Here is a 20,323-nt window from a genome sequence, read left to right on the forward strand (position 1 = left end):
TATATTAATACTCATGAAGTGAAATCATCTCAGTTATTTGGAGATCGAATTATATTATAGCTATAACATCACAATGAGCTCTGGTATGTCATCAGTAATGTGCACCATACTTCACTCTCAGGCGTCGGTTGTCTCTGAAAGTAGAGGAACTACCGCTTTGATGTGCTGGGGTAGAGAAGCGCAGCGCTGAAAGATGACACGACCTCAGATGAGGCTGAGACAGCGAGCTTTCCAGCTTTTAAGACGAGTCGTACTTGGTCTCCTCGCCTCAGTGAGAGAATCAGGCTCGCTGATGTTGAACTGGTGCAGTTACAGAGTTCGTGTGAATGCGGAGCTGTGACGCCAGACATGAAACCAGCAGAGTTCAGCCTCTGGATGCTGCGACTAGACACAAATAGGATGGCATCAACCTTCTCTCCTTGCTCGGGTGTCAACACAGCGGTCACCAGATAACGGCCATCCATCGGAGCTGTGAAGATGCCTGAGAACACATAACGATGCAGATAGTTGAGATTCTTACCAAACACAGTGGCAAACTTCAATATTTATGCAACTATTTAATCGATTTGCTTTCAATTTTGTAAAGTTACTGAGCTCCAGAGGATTCAGGCTAATAATCTTGGCTTTTCCTGTAGCACCAAGATTATTTTCAGCAACTTCATAAGACTAAAGTCTTTCGTTAATGAACACAGGGGCGTAATTTTCAGGGGGGTTAGGGGGGTTATGACCCCCCCAATAATCAGACCTAACAAGTATAACCCCCCCAATAAAATTATGAATTATCTTGCATAAATAGGCTGTTGATTTTCTTTACTCATTTCAGTTATTACCAGCAAAATAGTTGCATGTTTAATCATCTGGGAATTTACCCAGATTTATTTATTTATTTAGACAGAGATCTTGACCCCCCCAATGTTCAGCACAAAGTTACGCCGATCAATGAACAGATTCCTGCAAAATAAAATTTACCATCTTTTTATCCAAATTCAAAAAGGTAGCACTTGCACTAAACTTTAGGAAAAGGGCCAAAAAGCCCAGTTTCATTTCATAATGATATTTGTCAACTTTTATGACTTCCTTCTTACCTCAAAGTGTGTTTAACACTAGAACTACATTACTTAAAAAGTTATCAAAGAGCCAACACACTTGGCTCAGCACTGCTTTGCCACAAGCAGCTGCTGTGCATCACAACCACTTTATGTGCTGCAACAATAGCTAATTAATAATTAAACTGGGAATTTAAATCTAGTCTAATTATTTACAGTGTTTCCGGTGCAACTGGGTCATTTGTAGTTTGAGCTTAAACAATTTATCAATGAAAAATAGAAATCAACAAACAAAAAAACCCCCCCAACTAATTTATAAATGCAGAGGAAAATATGGGGTAAGACTAAAATAACAGATACCTGTCTGAGGGTCGTAATGTCCACCATCATTGACCAGCACCTCGTTGAATCGGATGATACCGACAACTCCTTGAAACGGTGGAAGAGTCAGACCAGCTGAGAACGACACTTTCTCCCCTGAATACAGGAAAGGAAATATCACAGGCTGCCAAACATGACGATAGCAGAGGCAGGAATTTGAATAATCACTAAAGTCTGACCTGAAGCCATGACACGTTTCAGAGGAGGGGGTCTGAGAGGCATGCTCACATCTGTTGATCAAATAAAAACAGCTTCATTCACTCTTCATGCGCTCGGCTGTAATGCAGGACATTTAAAAAGGAACACTTACCTGAGCTCACATGAGTTCTGGTCTGGAGGATGTCGGTGGGTTTTTGTGGGGATGCTGTGAAATAAAACAAAAACATAAGTTGCACGAAACAATGTTGTGTACAGCATGTACGGTTGTGGTTGTGTCTCACCTGGAGCTCCAGCAAAGCCCTGAACAGGCATCATGATCCCATCTGTTCCTTTGGGCAACTTGGATGAAGTCATCTCTCCGGGGGGTCCCGCCTCTCCGGTTTCCATCACAGGCAGCTCCGAGAGCGAGGTATTCATGGGGCCAGCGAATACCTTGGGCCCCTTACTTGACCCCTGGGGCTGTCTTGTGTCAAACACTCTAACCGGAGCACCTGAATAGAACAGATATGGAGTGAGGGATGGGGAAAGGCTAAAGGTCGGTGAAAAAACACATGTCTGGAGGGCAGATGCTTTAACAGACAATACACAACCAGCTGATTTGTCAAACATCATGCCTATAACTCAGTGGCACATTCTTGCAGTCATCTTTCTAATATTACATTTGATGCTACCTTATCTTAAGAACCACCTTAATTCTTCATGGCACAGTTTAAGCAAGGTGCTGCAATCTTTCCTCAGATTTTGGTCCTTATTAAACATGACAGCACTGAGCAGTTGCTGCAGATTTGCCAGCTGCACATCCATGATGTGAATTTCGGGTTTCACGACATCCCAAAGGTGCTCTGCTGTGTTGATATCTGGTGACTGTGGAGGGCATTTGTGTGCCTAGAACTCATTGTCATGTTCAAGAAATCACTTTGGGATTTGATGTCGTTTTATCCTCCTGAAAGCAGACATCAGAAGATGGACACCGTGTATTCATAAAGGGATGGAGAGGTTCACCATTACACCACCATCACCAACCTGCACTGTAGCTATAAGGCAGGATGGTTCATGCTGTTTATGCAAGAGTATGACCCTAACATCTGAATGTTGCAGCAGAAATGGAGATTCATCAGATCGGAAAACACTGTTCCAGTTTTGTTGAGCCTGTGTCAACTGTAGCTTCAGCTTCCTGTTCTTATCTGACAGAAGTAGCACCCAGAGTGGTCTTCTGCTGCTGAAGCACATCTGCTTCAAGAATCAATGTCTTGTATATTCAGAGATGCTCTTCTGCATACCTTCGTTGTAATGAGTGGTTATTTGAATTATTGTTTCCTTCCTGTCAGCTTGAAGCACTCTGGCTACTCTCCTCTGACCTCTTACATCAACAAGACACTTTCACCCAGAGAACTGCTGCTCAGTTTTTTCTTTTTCTGACAATTTTCTTTAAAGAGAGTCTTAGAGAGCAGATCAGCAGTTTCTGAAATATTCAGACGAGCCCGTCTGGCACCTACAACCATCCCATTCAGAGACACATTCTGATGCTGGGTTTGAACTTCAGCAGGCAATCTTCATCATGCCTGCATGCCTAAAAACAGTGAGTTGGTCCAGTGTGATTAGATAGTTGGATTGATCAGATAAACAGGTGTTCCTAATAAAGTGTCCAGTGAGTGTAGCATGTCTGTGAACAGAAATCTGCTATAATAAGATGATTAACATCTCCTGATAGAAAAACCGGTTATAATTTTCAGTGTTTGTTTACACATACAAAGAGAAGAAAAAACAATTTTTTATACCATCTAATATAAAAGCTACATCTACTGCTATATGTACATGCACATAAAATACAGCAATGTGACTGATGCATAATAAGCAATCCTGCACACTGATGAAGTGGCAATTTCTGGGCCTAAAAACTAATCCAACACAAAGTGCCAAAACTGCAGTATCTACACTTAAGGTCGACTCCATAAGCAAGTCAATTGCCAAGTTTTTCAAGTCAAAGTCAAAGTCAAAGTCAACTTTATTTGTCAATTCTGCCATATGTACAGGACATACAGAGAATAGAAATTCCGTTACTCTTTTGGTAGGTTTAGAGAACCAATCGTTACTTAGCCTTATGTAGCAAAAGTTGGGATACTTTACGAGGGAAGAAAGTCATGATGGGTGGAATCTGTAGGCTGCAACTGCAAATCATCAGTGTAATTTTTGTAGTACCCCCTCCCAAAGCCACTGAGAACAGCAGTTTCAACTTTGGGCCAAGCAATGCTGTGATGCTATGCTAGTGTCAGTTTTCTTGACACTTGAACCACTTGGTTCCCAGACCTCCTTTGGTGGAAGCAGTGGTTTTAGATTCCCATGTTAAAATGCCCAACTTTACCACAGAAGGAAATATATTTATAATCTGGTACAAAAGAGAAAATGGCTTTGTTATTGCTAATTTTCTTGTTCGTGACAACTGCAGGCAGGGCGTATTTTTGTAAAACACAACTGCTTAACTATGAGGGTAAAAGTTGCACGATTAAGGGCGTGTGTGCTCTGAATGGCAGGCCAGTGCTGCCAGCTGTCAGCTACATGTTGTACCAACAAATCTGAGTTATTGAACTGAACCTCTCAACTATATTTCTGGTACTGGTGCTTACTGGAAGAATGCTTAAGTATTTGAGTGCCTAATGAGAAATGTCTGCACACCTGAAAGAACAGTAGGTGATTCAGAAGAAAGCAAACTTTATAAAAACAATTAAACAGAAATCCCACACATGATCCTGCCCACCTGTAATCTTGACAAAGGTCGAACAGGCGAAAGTGTTGCAGTCTAATGAATGTGCCAGCAGAGGGCGAAACAGTGCGAGTTCTATTTCTAGTTTGATTTTTTTGTTATTTGACAAATTTACTTCACTCCTGAGTGTACAAGAGAGGTTACTATGGCCAAAATGCTAAAGAGTAGGGTTCAGTTTAATTCAATTTTATTTATGCATCGCCAAATCATTAGAAATGTAACTTCAAGGCACTTTATATTGTAAGGTAAAGATCCCACAGTAACAGAGAGAAAACCGCAACAATCAGACAGTGGGAAGGAAAAACTCCCTTTTAACAGGAAGAAAGCTCCGATAGAACCAGGCTCGTGGACAATATGGTACTATGAGATCTTTAGTATAAGATGGGGCTTGATTATTCAGGACTTTGTATGTGAGGAGAAGGATTTTAAATTCAATTCTGGATTTAACAGGGAGCCAATAAAGAGAAGCTAATGTGGATAGTAAAGCAGTCTTACATGTTTGTTTAATGTGTGAGTTGAAGGACATAGTTTAGTCAAAGATGACTTCATTATTCCTCACAGTGTTGCTCAAGGTCAAAGTAATGGCATCTGGATGAAGTATCTGGTTAGACACCAGGTTTCTAAGATTTTTATGGTTGAGTACAATAACCTCAGTTTTATCTGCAGCAAGAAGACATGCCTGCTGTTTAACTAATTGGTGTGTGTCATCTGGCTTAATGGATAGATAAAGCTGATAAAGCATAGCAATACAATTTATGCTGTGCTCTCTAATATATCTCTTATTGCCCATGGGAAGCATGTATAATGTAAATAGAGTTCACAAACCAATGGGTGAGTACGCCAACCCTTTTTTCGATAGTCGCCAATGACTGAGTGCAGAGATCAGGAGTTTGGATGGCAGTAAACTTTATAAAGCATATTGGATGTACACAGTAAGATGCTCCTGGTTGTGCTTCCACCATATGGGTTTCACATTAAGCAACACTAAAGTGTGCTTCCACCAGTAATGCCTGACAGTCCATAGAAATGTTAAACATTGTTTATTCAGTTTTTCGACTTTCAAAAAACCTGCAGTTGTTTTCATGATTAAAGTATGGCTACTGCTGACCCTCATTAACAGGCTAGCAGCGAGTGATTATCTGAGCTTGTTATTAAAGACATTAACAGAGAAAAAAAGAAGAAAAAAAACCCCAGACTAATACCCCATTATCCATCATTTACCAAAACCACACATCTTGGTGCATTCACTAACCTACAGGTGAGGTGAACCGTTGGGTTTATCATCTAATGATCTTTCCAGCTTCAGGCACATTACTCATTATTGTTACTCTTTGGTCTACAACATCTAAGTTGCTCTACCAAAAAGGAAAACCAGCACATAAAAGACATACCAGCAGCATACCAAGATACGGCCACATGTTCAATCGCCACACAGCTTATCCCCTCACCCCGGGGAAAAGGATCGTTCACTGCAGAAGCCAGAGAAATCTGCTTGTTAAACGCAACATGTGCAGAGAGACCAGCCCGTGGCAGTAAAACAGCACAGGGGGTGTGTGTCTGTGAATGTGCACATGTGCATGTGTTTCTTGGTCTTGTCGCTCCTCGTACAGGCGAGGTAGATTCTCTGGAGAGTCATGTTTGATCTGAGGGACTGTAAAGTGTTTTCAGACGCAGTGTTACAAGGATAAAAGAGGCGAACAAAGGATGTATGCCTGCACACGAGAATGCTTGTCCTGATGAAAGAGATGAGCTGTAAACAAATGCAGCTTGATCTACCATCCACCACAGATTTTCATTTCTCCACCAAAGCAGCATGGGAAATCCTCCCTCTGCTGTTATTCCCTTAACCGCCTGATCCAGGCTTCAACAGCCCCTTGTGTCACAAGAACTGCCACTTTCCACATTACATACCGCATTGTAATAACTGCAATTTGGTGCATATTGACTTTATGACTCACCAAAAACACATTAAGCCCTTAAGGATATGATTTAGAAATCAATAAATCCAGCCTAAGAATTTCATGCTTAAAGTATCCAAAAAAGGGGTTATTGCACAACATTTCTGTCAGAAATAATGTCACACCTCCTCCACCAGAACAATGAAGCATACATGAGCAGCCACAGACAGCAGCACACAAACAGTGAGGACTGTGTTTTTCTTGGGGGCTTTTCTACAGGTCCCATCTTGTTTTTGGTTCATGGGGTTATCATATTTGACCGTTGACCAGAGTGTGTGTGCCTTATCTCTAACAGGTCATTAAACTACAAGCACCAACCACAAGCCTTGTCACAATCAGGAAAGCATGCTTTCTAATCTCAAGAGGTTTCCATAATAGAGCTGTACTTTAAGAATCTCAGATCTCCTTGTCAAACACATGAAAAGGATGTGTTTTAACGCAAGAAATTATGGGGAAATGGGTATGTTTAAATATGCAGACATACATGGCAATGCAGTATATAAGGCAAAAACAGTGTTTGTACAATTCCAACTTTAACATTGAGCTTTAAAGGCTATGTTTGGTATTACCACCTTTAGTCTATTTGATATTGCATGGTGTTTTTCTGTGTTCATTATTCCATTAATTTGGAGCAGATCCCCAACACCAAAGGCTGAAATGCAGCGCCAAACCATGACAGAGCATCCACCATGTTTTACAGTGTCTTCCTCTTTTCGGACCTCATCTGTACATGCTGACAACCACTTGGAATCATCATTCCATAAGACCTGTTGCGACTGATTTTAAGTCCAGTTCTTGTGTAATTTAGCACGCCTTAGCTCCCGAGCTCACTTCCTTAAGAAGGATGGCTGTCAGTGGCTTCTTGACAGCCATCCTTCCACTGAGACCATTTCTGATGAGGCTTGAAGGAGCAGTATTGGATCAACTTGAATTGGACGGCTAAAAAAACCCAAACAAACCTATGTTTCTCTGAAAACGTTGAGGTACAAGGACTGGATTGAAAATGATTGAAAAAGCACCCAATGGCCATCAAAAAAACTCCAGAAAGCCTTGAGAACTATTCCTTAACATCTCTTTAAAAATTACAATCAAGTCTGGTTCATTGGAGGCAAAATAAGAAGAAATGAAGTGTGGCCCAAGACATTTGCACAGCACTGTGAATGCTGACATGTATCTACTAAATAAATTCGGTTAATGAGAGAACGGAGAGGATGGGCACGTGATGCACGGATAAAATGCAGAGCTCTAAAAGGAGCAAACAACAGCTCATAACTGCGAGTTAAATCTCTCCTAAACAAAAACTTATATTTACATTCATTTTTCCTAACATCCAATGAAGCTGCATCGCTTGAGACAACATTTGTAAAGCCAGGTTCGTTAAATAATTACAATCATGCAGTGTTTATATGTGTGATTACTAGCTTGCAGTCTTCAGGGCTTTTGTAAGCTGAATTTAGCAACAATCAAGTCAAAATTATTTTAGTTAAAAACTAAACCCAGGAGTCAACTGAAATAAAAATAAGGGGAAAAAATCCAAAAGAGGAATGTAAAGTTTATATTTGTAATCACTGTCATATAAACTTATAACTACAGCAAACACTTACTTTGATCCTTAGTGGCTACTCAGCTTTGAAGAGATAAGAAAAAGTGCAATGGGCTCCCTTGAGAAATATGGAGCTCACTGTTGAATGGACAACATCCGTGTCATGGTTAGTATGCAGTGAAGAAATGACACATTACAGCTCTTTCTTTTTAAGGTTCACAACTTGTATGACATCATGGTAAACATCTTGACAGATGGCCTGTGGGACCTCAGAGGAGCTCACAGCGTTCTGTGTTTATTTCAACAGGAAATGAGCTCAACCATGGAAGTTAAAAATGTGAGAACTCCATAAATGGGATTGACGAGTAAGAAGCAAAAAGAAAGTAACAGCACTGCAAAGACTGTGAGCAGCACTTAATCTGCACACGCTGATGCTCTTGGCTGCGAAAGAAAGAGCAGTCCCCGAGAGGGCCTTGGTAATCTGTGTGTCTCTATGACAGAGCATTTTCCATGCTCTTCAGATAAGCAGTGCGAGGCAGTACAAGGTAGCTCACAGAGCAAACACAAATTTAGAGCCAAGCACAAAGTGGCCTCTAATGTCTCTTTGAGTGGAAATCATGAACAACATTCCAACTTCCCAATGACATATTACAACACAAACCACGAGGTGGAGTGACAACATTTTCAGTCGTTAGAGACTATTTGGTGAAAAAATTTGAAAATTGGCACGTGAGAGTTGACTATAAATCAGAAACAAAACCTCTGGTTTGACTTGGAGTGGACCCAGAACAAAAACTAGTGCTGCTTTATTCCAGATGACCTACATTTATATTCTGGCCAAGACCTTTTGCTGCATCACCTCCTTGTAAACCGGTAACTTAAACTAGCTGGTCCCAGAGGGGAAGTCCCAGCTCGTAAACGTTATGGGTGTGCTTCTAGTTCATATTTGAAACTGTCAGAGTCAGTCAAGTCCAGCTCAGTCTCATAGGTGCCATTAATGAGCAGACTCAGGCAAAAAGTATGCAACATATGCACCAATATGAAAATCTATACTCTCAAACATGTTCATAGCAACAAAGCCCAACGAACAAAGCAGCACCAAATATTAAGTGAACAAGATCACCCTGATGTTCTAACTTAAAGCAATAAAACCATAACACACCCAAAGATTTAAATACACACAGGTACAGAGTTTATGGGCAAACACACAGATACAAATAAATGCACACTTGGATGCACAAATAAGCCTGGTGAGTAATATTTCTTTATGCCAAAGCATTGCTCAACACAAGTGGGGTCTATTAAATGAACCATGTGTCTTCAATCAGGCCCGCCTGCTTTAACTGAGAACACGGTCAAATGAAAATCCAACTTCCCCTCACTCGCAGACTGAAACACACTCCAGTGGTACAGATTCTCTGGTATACAGTCAGTCCGGGATAAACAAATGAGTTCCAGGTTAGTAATCAAGCTAAAAGGCTGAAATTAAGTGTAGCTGTTTCATTGCCATCTCAGGCTTCGACCACGGAAGTGTCCGTGCATAATTAATAAAATTAACCCTTGTAATGTCCTTGGGATTTCCATACATCCTGGGGTCAAAAATAACCCCAGGACAACACAAGGGTTAACCCAGAGAATCTGGATGGTTTTCCATTTAAAGCCGTGGCTCTCAGTCTTTTTGTGGCATGCACCATTTCAGAATAATGATTAAAAAATAAATTTGCCCCCACCTTCCACAATTTTCTTTCACTAACAATAAATAACAACTTGAATATTATTTAAAGGTCAGCATAATAGCAATGACAAACTATTACATTTTCTTTTCCTAATTAAAAAAATGTTTATAATTTATTCAGATTCACTAGTTTAAAGCTAGTCTATTCATCTTTGAACTCAGACATTACCTGTATTATAGTAAACTAAAAAGGACATCAGCAGCATCGGTGTTATGGATGGGCGCCGTCCAAAAATGTCACTGTGCCTGATTCTACTGATGGACTTTTACAACTATAAGTAAAATTAAGCCATGTGATTTGGTAAAGAAATTACACTGCTGACAGGAAGTCAGCGACCCCTTATCGATGTCTCTTTGGAACTAATAAAAACTGTCATCAGCTCATGAACCCACTTTAAAGTCACAAAACCAATTCACTACTGTTTGTTTATTATGAACCAGTTCATGATGTGGTTGTAGAATATAAAGATGGCATCAGTCATCTCACTTTTTCATAAAAGGACAAATTGAGCCTAATTTCCACATTTCAAAGCTGCTTGCTTGTTCAGTATTTCTACTGTAGGCCAAACTGGAGCCAGTAATGTCCAAAAGACTGACTAATGCAAGCATGTAAAACTAGTGATAATGTGGAATCCACTGACTGGTGCAGGGTGTGTTTTTGTGCTGGAGGAATCAAATATTTAAAATAAGAAGAATTGACTCAGTCATACTTTAAGGCAATGAAAAGTGTGTTTGGATTACAGCACAGGCATCTTACCTTCATTACCAGGCTGGAGGTCTCTCTCCATATTTATAATGTGTTTTTCGAGAGTCTCACAGATTCCCCTCAGTCCTCCAATGTCTTGTGCATGAGCTCTTACTGTACCGTTCAGCTGATTCACACAATTCCACAAACCAGTGACGTGCATGTTCAGCCCCTCTTTGATGCTCTGGAGATTACTGGAGATAGGATCCAGCTTGCTGCATAAATTCTCCACATTAACAATACGACTGCCCATGTCGGCAATCTCCTTCTCTACATCTTGTGCTTTTTCCCTGCATTGATCGGCCTCGGCTTCCACCTCCCTGCCCAGCTCATCTAGTCGCTCTCTTAGTTTCTGGTGCTGGGCCTTGTGGAGCTCCAAAAGATCCCTGGCCTCCTGTTCAGTTTCCATTTTAACCTGATCCCAGCTAGAGTTAAAGCGTCTGAGAGTCTGAGACTGCTGGTTCTCTAGTTGGCCCACACTGCCTTTAAGGTAGCTTAATTCACCCTTTACATTCTCAATGACATTGCTGTAGTTGAGGAGTTGCCCCTCCAAAGCTGTGATGGCACTTTTCTGGACTATCAGATTAGTCTCCATAGCATCTACAGAGTTTTTGAAACTGTGGAAGTCTTGCTTGAGGTTTTCAACAACAGTTACATGATCTGTGCACTCTTTTGAGCACTTTTGGTTCAAAAGATCGAGTCTATTCTCCAGAATCTGAACGGAGTCCTTTAGAGTGTTCATGTCTCTCTGCTGAACATCAGGACTCTCTGGCTCACCACCAGATGGGGAGTTGGAGGTTGTTTTAATCAACAGAGCTGAGAGTCTGTCCTCCATGGAGGACAGTTCATTGTCCATGGTTTCCCTCAGGTCTTTGACAACTTCTTCCCTTTCTTTTCTCAACTTCTCCTCTACAAAGTGGCTTAGTGCAATTAAAGACTTCTCTGTGGTGTTCAAACGAACTTCAAAGTGTTCCAGCTGAGCCAGAACAGAGTCAGATACTTGCTTTTCATTCCCTGGAACAGACAGCTTGGTTTTAAGGTCTTGGATCTCATTGCGGAGGTCAGTTTCCTTTGAATCCATGAGCTCAGCCAGACTGAGGTAGTTGGCTTCCTGTCCTTCACAATGTTCCTGAACTGACAGAATTTTATAATCACAAGAGTTCTTCAAATCTGCCATTTTAATATCCATTCCCTCCATCAACTCATCTCTCAGGGCGCTGATTTTATCGTCCAGGTAGGCCCGCAGGTCTGCATCATCTATAGAAGGAGCAGAAGAAGCCGTGGACAGAGGGGTCTGGGCATCCATTAATAGACGAATTTGTCCATCATGATGGTTAACGCGACCCAGCAGCTCATCCAAGGTATTGCGCTTGGACTCAAGATCATCTGTGACCTGGTTAATCTTGTTCATGACATCCTCCATTGGTGTTGTGCTGTGATCAAAAGAGAAGCCTTGTACCTGAATGGTTTCGGTCCCTGCACCCTGTGCACTGGCAGGCTGTCTGAGGTTATTCAGCAGTGTAGCCAGCATTTTACTGGCATCCTCCTGGAAATCCACTCTCAGGTTCGAGGACAGGTCTGTCATTCTTGCTTGCATGTCCAGAACCATCTGCGATAGTCGCTGCACTTCCTCCTCCAGGTGTTGGGAGCTTTGAGATTCTTTTTGACCATGTTGTGTTCTGTGACCTGTTTGACCTCCAAATTGCCCCTGCCCTCTCCGCGGATGGTTACTCTGGCCATCTGTTCACGGTTTTGGAATTGGAGCAATAAAATTAAAGCGAGATGGTTAGCAAAGCATTTTAAACAGTTTCATTTTATCTTGTATATTTTAATGCAAGACTTTCTTATGTTACAGACAAGTCTTTCACCATATGGGGCTGGAAAATGTCCAGAGGCAGCTGGAGCTTGAGGCAAACGCTCTGTTTGGACTGGCTGGGTGTCCTTCAACTCCATGCAGTCATGGCCCTGGTACCTCGGGCAGCACCTCCATGCCAGCTCTGTGACAGTCTTGTAGGCAATCTTGTACGTCGGTCTAAAGTGTGTTTGATATCTGGGAACATAAGACATTAGTATAAAGTAATATTGCAAAAATCTACTAGAAACATATTCAGACAAATAAGATTTCTTGCTATTCTTCTTCTCAGCAATACAAAGTAAACTTGTTGCTAATTAAGACTAGACAAACCCCAGTCTGCTCGTTTCATTAATCATGCAGTTGGCAGGAATCAGTTCCCACCAGTTCCACTCACGAAAACTGCTGGTTCTGTCACCCATGATTAACTACATGTCACTGGTGTATTTGTTGCTCAATAAACAGTAAAGCAAAACAAAGGGGAAGTCAGAGAAATGCCAGCCCATGTCTGCCTTTCTATGACCAGTGAAGGCTGGATGGGAAATTTTTGCTTGCTAATTCTGATATTTTGCTTACGTTTTGCATTCTTATTTATTTTTATTTGTTATCAACAGTTAAAAAACACCCAAAGAAACAAATAAACCCATTCATAGTATTCCCTGATTGCCTATTGTAAGACAGTAACAAAAGTATTGCTTCATATAACAAAATAAACTGACAAAAACAAAGAATTTGCCGCCCTCCACCTAATATCCAGCACTTCTGGGAACTTACATCACTTGTTGCGCACAGTTTGGCAGCTCCGGTGGACACGGTAAAACCTCCGGCTGTACGAAGCTCTCAGTGCCTCCCACCACAGCGCAGCTCACGTTCTTGTGCACAACGTAGGCGCACCAGTTTCTGCACAAAATCACTTGTTAATCACTCCTGGTGTGCAGCAAAAGCCCGCGTGCGTATGCACGAACAATTAAATGCAAAGTTACGCACAGAACAGAAAGAGTACTTCACTGACTTGCAGTCATGAGTTCAATAACAGATGTCTAGTTTACTTACTTATTTCTTTGTCTCGTTTCGGCGCCAGAATATGCGTTTCCCTGAAACATGTTGTACTGAAAAGGTGAGCCAGTGATGAGAGGGAAAACCACTAACAAATGGATAAGTAGGAGTCCGCGCTTCATGGCTGAGATATTTTAAATCCTGCAGTATCCCTTCAGGTTGTAATCAGTAGTGATGATCTGTGGTGTGGAGATCAGTGAAGGCACTGCGGATTGCTCCGTCTCTGTAGCGCACACATCTAAACCAGCTCCTTCCAGCGTCCTTGGATGTGACGTTTCGGGAACCCCTCCAACGCTGACAGATGCGTTTTCTCCAACTTGTCAGTTCTCGCATATACACATGCAAGTGCACATTTCGTTCTCATTTCGCATATAAAACATTGTAATCGCCGTACATAATATCCGGACGTCTAAATGTGGATAATAGTTGGTTTTGTTTCAAAGGCACAGTGATTATCTCCGTGCGTAAAATGTGCGCCTAACACTGTCGGTATGCTTAAACTTAACAAGTAAAGTTTTCAGTTTTGCGTTTTTCAGAAATGAAACGAATAAATACACAAAGTGCGATCTTAAGAATTTTTTAATGCATACATTCAGCAGATTCAGCATGCTCTGCAAAGATCATAAGCAGTTTTTACCATTACAAAAGTGTTAAAATGTACAAAAGGCATCTAAAAAATAAAATACATTGTATCAACTCAAAGTTAACAAAGAAATAAAACTACAAAAAAAGACTTATAGTAAAACAATCAATTGGTCCAATCAGAATCTCTTATGTGGAACTCTGTCTTGCTCTTTTTGAAATGCTGCTGGAGGGCTGACCACCATCCACAGCGCCTCGTTTCATTCCTTTTGCTGATGCTGATGCTAGAAGAAGAACAAAGATCAATTAAAATTCAACAAAATCAAAATAAAATCATCAACAACTGCCTCAAACAGCATACCGAGTTCCTTTTCAATCTCTTTTAGCTGCCTCTTTTTGTCGTCCAAATCTTTTTGCTTTTGCTGCACATCAGGAGACGTAATTTTTTTAACGTGATCATCTCGCTCCCTTTCTATTTCCTCCCTCTTCAATACAGCTGAGCAGTACTGGCTGAGCAGGTCTGTCAAGCACACCCAGAAAACAGAAATTACAGCATAATCTGAATCATTAAGGCTACAAAATCAAGCTTTAAAAATGTAAAATGTCCATGATTTAAGTCACCTATTTGTTCCTTTAGACTGTGGTACTGCTGTGGGAGGGGGGCTCCAAACATGTGTAATGTGGTCATCAGTGGGGCCCTGTTCTGTGCACCTCCAAACTTTCCCCTGCTACTGACCCTATCCCCCTGCCTGGTCAGTATGGTGGGACATTGGATCCTGTTCTGCACCACCTGTAAACAACAGCTTTTTTTTGTTAGAGGAAATTAACCAGAGTTTCCACCAATACAGCAACACTGCTGCTGCAAAGCCAGTTCTCCCCTGGTTCCATTGAGGAGCCAGCACACAATATGACAGGTTTGAGAGCATAGTGGACACAATCTGCAAAGGTCATCGATGAATCATCGGGTTTTCCTGGCCCCTCCAATAGCCATTGAGTTTCAGTCTTTGGCAGCAGTCCCTCTTTTTTTTTCCTCCACTGGATCTAATAAAAGTCTAATCAGTTCTACATTAGGCACCAGCTCTGGCACAGTGTTAGTTTAAAAAAAAATTGCACATTTGCTTCAGCAAAGTCACTCACCGCCCTTCTGTAGTTATTTGCAGAGTCCAGGTCATCAATCAGAATAGTATCTCCCAGGATGTTCTTAAACACTAGAAAGAAAAAAATAGCACGAGCAAGAAACTTTCAGACCTGCTGGAACAAATTTAAAACTAACTTTTTTTTAACTGCTACTGAAAACTTTCATAATCAAGTGGCAAGAAGCCAAGTGTTCATATTTCAATGTAAATCAGAGGCAATCAGTGTAAATTTAAACGGTAAATGCTCTAAATCCAAACAGACAGAGCCAACTTTTACCCACGACAAAGAAAATCACTACATAAACAGTCATTTTAATTTCGGGAAAGAGGCCCAATTTCTTCTCCAACGACAGTGCCCCTGGAGAGAAAGCCCCCTCCACCCTGTGAGGCTGGATCCCAGGTGGAAACATTTACCCCAATCTTTACAGGAGTGGTGGGGGCATAAGGGAAATACCCCCGAAACAACAGCAAACACAGACTGAGATGGCAAGCCTCTAAAAACCCACAGAAACGCCGGAGTCTTACTTCAAATCTGCAATAACCAAACAAACAGGCAGCGTTACGCTGAGCAGGGGAAATCCATTTAAGGCAGCTCACCGATGTCACAGCTCTCCGGATCACAGGGGTACAGCAGCAGCTCTCTGGCGTACACCGGGTTCCCATGGGGTTCAAAGAGCGGGTAGCCATTTCTTATGTGTGGCAGTGGTCTGTAAGCAATTCAAATCACAACACCATGACACTTCGCTCCAAACGTAAAGGCAACATCAAACCATGCACGATCATTTCTCTTTGCATAAATGAACACTGCTATGCTACAGTTCATGTGTAGTACAGACTCCGTTTATGTGGATCTTTTCCATTTCATGCCAGAATTTGTTTTTGTGTGTGTCCTTCCAGCTGATCCACATCATTTCTGTATGATCTATAAAAATGTCTGCAGACCTTCAGAAGGTGTTTTAGATTAACTTTAGTAAGCATTAAGACATCCGTTGATAGATTAGTCGATCAGCTGTTTGGATTTGTATATTTTTTTCAGTATTTTGCAGATCAGACATGACAGTTTCTAGTGTGATGTTGACTTCATCTTAAATTCAGCAGTCACTTCACTTTGATAAAAGAAAGACAAAAATATGTTAAAAAAATTGCACATTACATAATTGATTAATTATAATTACATAATTAATTAAAAATAATTAACTGACTGATAATTAAGTGTAAACAGCTTTACTGTTGCATTCTAAATTAGTGCTGAAACAATGACTAATATAGACTTATGTTATTCACGTGAGGGGACTAGTACGCTTAGAAGTAATAGTACTGCAGGGAGGACTGCAGGGTTTTTAGTACTGTTGACTTTATAAAAAATTATGCATAACTGTTAAAATAGTAAATTAGATCAATAACCCATAATATACTGTGTATTCAATATTCTTTCTCTCAGAAGCAACTAAAGCACTAATACTCAGTATGAGCAGAGAAACGGTTTCCAACTAAAAATCAAGAAAAAGAGAATGGGTTTCTCTTAAGGGGGTGAACTGTAGCAGCAATACAGCTGGAAACAGAAATGAGTGATTCTTACATGTGAGGTTTCCTTTTCTGTAAATATGCCAAACAAAGCAACGAGAAAAAAATACAGCGCCTGAATACAACACTGTGAAGAAGCCTTGAGGAACTCCTAATTTCTCCATCCTTTGCTTGGACAATGGGAAATGGGTGCAATAATTAACTGAAACATGTGGAAACATACAAGGAAATACAGCACACAAGACAAACAGCTGATTCTGTACAATACTAACGAGCTTGAAAGTCAATTTTTGGTATGACCGTTTAAAGCAGTCTTCATGAATAGTTCTCCAGGCTTCTTGAAGGACATTCAAAGCTTTTCTTTGGATGTTGGCTGCCTTTCGTTCTGTGCTCCATCAAGATGATCCCCGACTGCTTCAATAATATTGATGCCCGGGCTCTGGGGAAGTTCTTTTGCTGCATTGACAGTGTGTCAATCAATAATTCCATCAATTGACAAGATCTCCAACATAATGCGACCCCAAATTACGACAGAGCCTCGGCCATGTTTTACAGATGTCCGTAGACACTCACTGTTGTATCCCTCTCCTGACCTCCTTGTACATATTGACAATGACTGGAACTAACTTTGGCATACCTCAGCCATTTCTCCCAGTTTTCCTTCTTTAAAAATAGCTTCTTGAAAGCCATCTGTCTACTTAGACCATTTTTGATGAGGCTTTAGTGAATCGCAGATGGATCAACCGAGGACCAGATGCATCTCTCAAGTCCTGTCTCAGGTCTTTTCTGGATTTTTCTTCCTATTTCTTAAGTGCATGATTTTCAGATACTGTTAACCTGCTGTAGAGTCTTTACAGACATGCCTTCTTTGTTGTTCTCCACAGAGAGTCACTGCACACCAGCGAGATCTGCCAAGTTTTTGACTAATAGCGCTTTGGGAATCATATTGTTGGTGCAAAAACACCATTTTGTCTGTCAAACTGTGTTATCTTTGGCATTTGTCATATATTCAGCTAAAGAAATGGAAAAAAAATGATGTGGGTTTATGTGACAGGCTGTTAGTAACAAAGTTCCTAAAGATACAATTTAAATTAGTTCTTTGCTAAGTTGTCTGTTAGGTGTCATCACAACACAGCCTCATTCCTTCACTTAGGTTTCTTGAATGAGTTATAGACTGTGTTTAGTAGCTTAACAAACAATAAATTCCAGTGAAAAAGGTTTGGTATAAGGACTCGACTGAAAATTATAAAAAAAAACCAAAAAACCCCCCCAAAAAAACCCCAGAAATGAAGGATCTCTCAAGACTTTTGCAAAGTGCTTTATGTCAAACACGCCCCAGATTCAGCTTCTCATCTCTGATGCTTTACTTTTCCTCCCCCGTGTCTCCAAAAGCAAACAAAGGCTTTCATCCTCACATTAAGAGACAAAGATTTTCATTATATTAAAGTGATTTTAACAGTGAAAGAAACTTTTACCTCAAACAGAAACAGTGATCAGATTTTAAAAAACAAACACTTTTTACAATAAAAATCAAATCAGAATACAAAATAAAAGCACTTGATGTTAGAAAAAATACATTCTAAAAACTAAAAGTCTTATAAAAGAGGGATGTGCCCTTAAATCACTAGCTTTGCAAAAACTGGCAAAAACCTGCAGCAGCTGGTCGTTAAGTAAATCTCATTAGTGTCCAAACAGCCCCAACAAAGAGCAGCAGGATGGAGGTCTTATATGTGCTAATAATTACAGTCACCATTATTTTTACAGCAAACTAAAGTGAGAGACCACCTGTGTTTACAGAGTGTTACACTGTACACTAAATGTGGCTATTCTGGAGGAAAACATATTTCCAGACTCCCAAGGTTCAAAGCATACATTGATATAGTTCGACATTATTCTAGCTGACTTTCAGGCAGCCTGTTCAAAATGGAGCTGCCACAAGAGCTCTAAATTACTGTTTTTGAGAGACTTTGGGAAGGAAAGGGCTTAAAAAGGAAAGACTTTAATAAAAGGACACATACATCTTCATCACACGTCAGTCAGACGCCAACACTAATAAAATACATCTTCCATGTACCTTTTTCCTGGTGGCACAAGCACGCTGTCGAGGGCCATGACCTGCTGCCTGCCCTGCGTGTCACGATAGATCCGCTGCGCTGCTTCTGTTGTTTTGGTAATGACACAGTCCATATCACCTCTGATGTTCCAGGAGATGACCCACGCAGCGGCATCATCCTGCACGAGGGCCAGGTGGCCAACCTGCATTCAAAAATTAGAGGATAAACACATCTCCAGAAAATTCATCTCAAAACAAGTACTGAATCTTTAAAAGAAAAAAAGAAAGTTACCATTCCCAAAACATCTGCCTGTCCCCTAAAGTTGTCACGGATGGGGAAAACTCGTCGGGACACTTTCTGAATTGCTTCTGCTTCAGTACTCTTCTTTTTTATTAGTGTATCAATATGTTGTGCCTACAGATACATAAGAAATATAATTTCCAGTTCAGTTTAAAAAAGAAAAAGAAAAAAAAGTTGGGTGTGGATGGACATAATAACTTACAGATATGGGGTGAGGGATTGTCACTTTCCTCCGGCATAGCTCGTTTTTAAGATCAGTCTCTTTCTTACTGGCAGTCAGGCAAGAAGCTAAGGGGGAAAATATTTTCATTTGCAGACAATTTTAATCACGTATGGGAGGGAAACCCAGATAAATTACAGATTTAAGACTATATCAAAGTCAGTGGTTTAAAAGTATCATTTCTGTAGCTATACCCATTTGCACTGACATGAGATTATTCAGATTCAGGTAACTTCATTAATTCCAAAAGGGGCCGTTTGTTTGCAGCTTATCCACACGACCTACTAACACAACCTACAGTCTTTAAACACTAATCGCTGTTGCATGTCAAGGCAGAGATCAACAAACAATGAAGTCTAAGAAAAAAACTAGAACAAGGATATTTCAAATGAGACCTGGTTCAACATACAAGAAGCACACAGTACACCTTACCCGTCAGCAACCCAAGGAGCTCCTTGTATGTACGCAAGGTTTCGTTATATTTCTCAATAGCACTGCTGAGCTCATCTTTTTTCCTGGTCAGTTCAGACATTTTTTGCTGGTTCTGTGCATCTAAAATGGAAAAAAAAGAAGAATTAATTGTTTATAAATTAACAGTGAATGGTCAGAAGGCAAATCTAAGCAATAGTACTATAGTAGTGTAACAGTAGTAATACTATTATTAATACTACTCTTAAGTATAATAGCTTTAAATAGCATTTCAGTTTTTTGGCTCACAGGTAGTGATCAAAGTGGGCTGGAATGATTAAATCTGATAAATAGTGTAATACAGCGGTCCCCAAACCCCGGGCCTCGGACCGGTACCGGTCCGTGAGTCGTTTGGTGCCGGGCCGCGAGAGTTGAGGCTCAGGTGTGAAACGTATGGTTTTCAGGGTTTTTATCGGTTTTCAGCGTTATTTTGTTATCGTTTTTATCGTTAACTCGGTTTTCCTTGGTCTTTTCACGTGTGTTATGAATAAATCTTCTTTATTTCGGTACCGGTACTAGTTTTATTTTGTTGTATTTATCCACGACACCTTAAAGGCCGGTCTGTGAAAATATTGTCGGGCATAAACCGGTCCGTGAGGCAAAAAAGGTTGGGGACTGCTGGTGTAATATATTGTAATATAGAGATTTTTTTTGTTAGAGCTTCCAGCTGACAGCATGCAGATACTTCCTCAACAAGTCTGAATATAAAGTCACCCCACAGTCCTTCATTATATGTTCACGTGTAGTAAAAAAAGGAAAGAAAGACAGAAAAAAGTTTAAAAGACACCAACATGGTTGAATAC

The 20,323-nt window shown here is 40.6% G+C and overlaps 2 protein-coding genes across 3 annotated transcripts in view; both read right to left on the bottom strand.

Annotated features, from left to right (window-relative positions):
* On the bottom strand, nucleotides 1-13,358 carry emilin2b (elastin microfibril interfacer 2b). Its single transcript, XM_063483439.1, has 9 exons — nucleotides 13,234-13,358; nucleotides 12,955-13,080; nucleotides 12,186-12,378; nucleotides 10,341-12,060; nucleotides 1,868-2,077; nucleotides 1,738-1,791; nucleotides 1,607-1,657; nucleotides 1,407-1,523; nucleotides 1-481 (listed from the first exon to the last, which is right to left on the bottom strand). Exons 1-9 carry the CDS (start codon nucleotides 13,356-13,358, stop codon nucleotides 150-152), a joined length of 2,928 nt encoding a protein of 975 aa, XP_063339509.1. The 3' UTR covers nucleotides 1-149.
* Nucleotides 13,359-13,804: 446 nt separating this feature from the next.
* smchd1 (structural maintenance of chromosomes flexible hinge domain containing 1) overlaps nucleotides 13,805-20,323 on the bottom strand; it is a 35,650-nt gene continuing 29,131 nt past the window's right edge. For both annotated transcript variants that reach the window (XM_063483441.1, XM_063483440.1), the window contains exons 39-47: nucleotides 19,485-19,604; nucleotides 19,035-19,120; nucleotides 18,824-18,946; nucleotides 18,553-18,734; nucleotides 15,552-15,661; nucleotides 14,956-15,026; nucleotides 14,440-14,608; nucleotides 14,180-14,338; nucleotides 13,805-14,102 (exon numbers count right to left, since the gene is read on the bottom strand). In XM_063483441.1, coding sequence (XP_063339511.1) covers nucleotides 14,008-14,102; nucleotides 14,180-14,338; nucleotides 14,440-14,608; nucleotides 14,956-15,026; nucleotides 15,552-15,661; nucleotides 18,553-18,734; nucleotides 18,824-18,946; nucleotides 19,035-19,120; nucleotides 19,485-19,604 — 1,115 coding nt within the window. In that variant the 3' untranslated portion in view covers nucleotides 13,805-14,007. The remainder of the gene's footprint in view (nucleotides 14,103-14,179; nucleotides 14,339-14,439; nucleotides 14,609-14,955; nucleotides 15,027-15,551; nucleotides 15,662-18,552; nucleotides 18,735-18,823; nucleotides 18,947-19,034; nucleotides 19,121-19,484; nucleotides 19,605-20,323) is intronic.

Source organism: Pelmatolapia mariae, linkage group LG9 (genome assembly GCF_036321145.2).
Source record: "Pelmatolapia mariae isolate MD_Pm_ZW linkage group LG9, Pm_UMD_F_2, whole genome shotgun sequence".
NCBI classification, from domain to species: Eukaryota; Metazoa; Chordata; class Actinopteri; order Cichliformes; family Cichlidae; genus Pelmatolapia; species Pelmatolapia mariae.

Excerpts from the sequence above, each read along its gene's own strand:
- emilin2b (XM_063483439.1), bottom strand. The coding sequence starts at position 13,358 with ATGAAGCGCGGACTCCTACTTATCCATTTGTTAGTGGTTTTCCCTCTC. Across the intron at positions 13,081-13,233 it reads GAAACGAGACAAAGAAATAA|AAACTGGTGCGCCTACGTTG; the intron begins GTAAGTAAACTA and ends GATTTTGTGCAG. Across the intron at positions 1,524-1,606 it reads GAAACGTGTCATGGCTTCAG|GGGAGAAAGTGTCGTTCTCA; the intron begins GTCAGACTTTAG and ends TCCTGTATTCAG.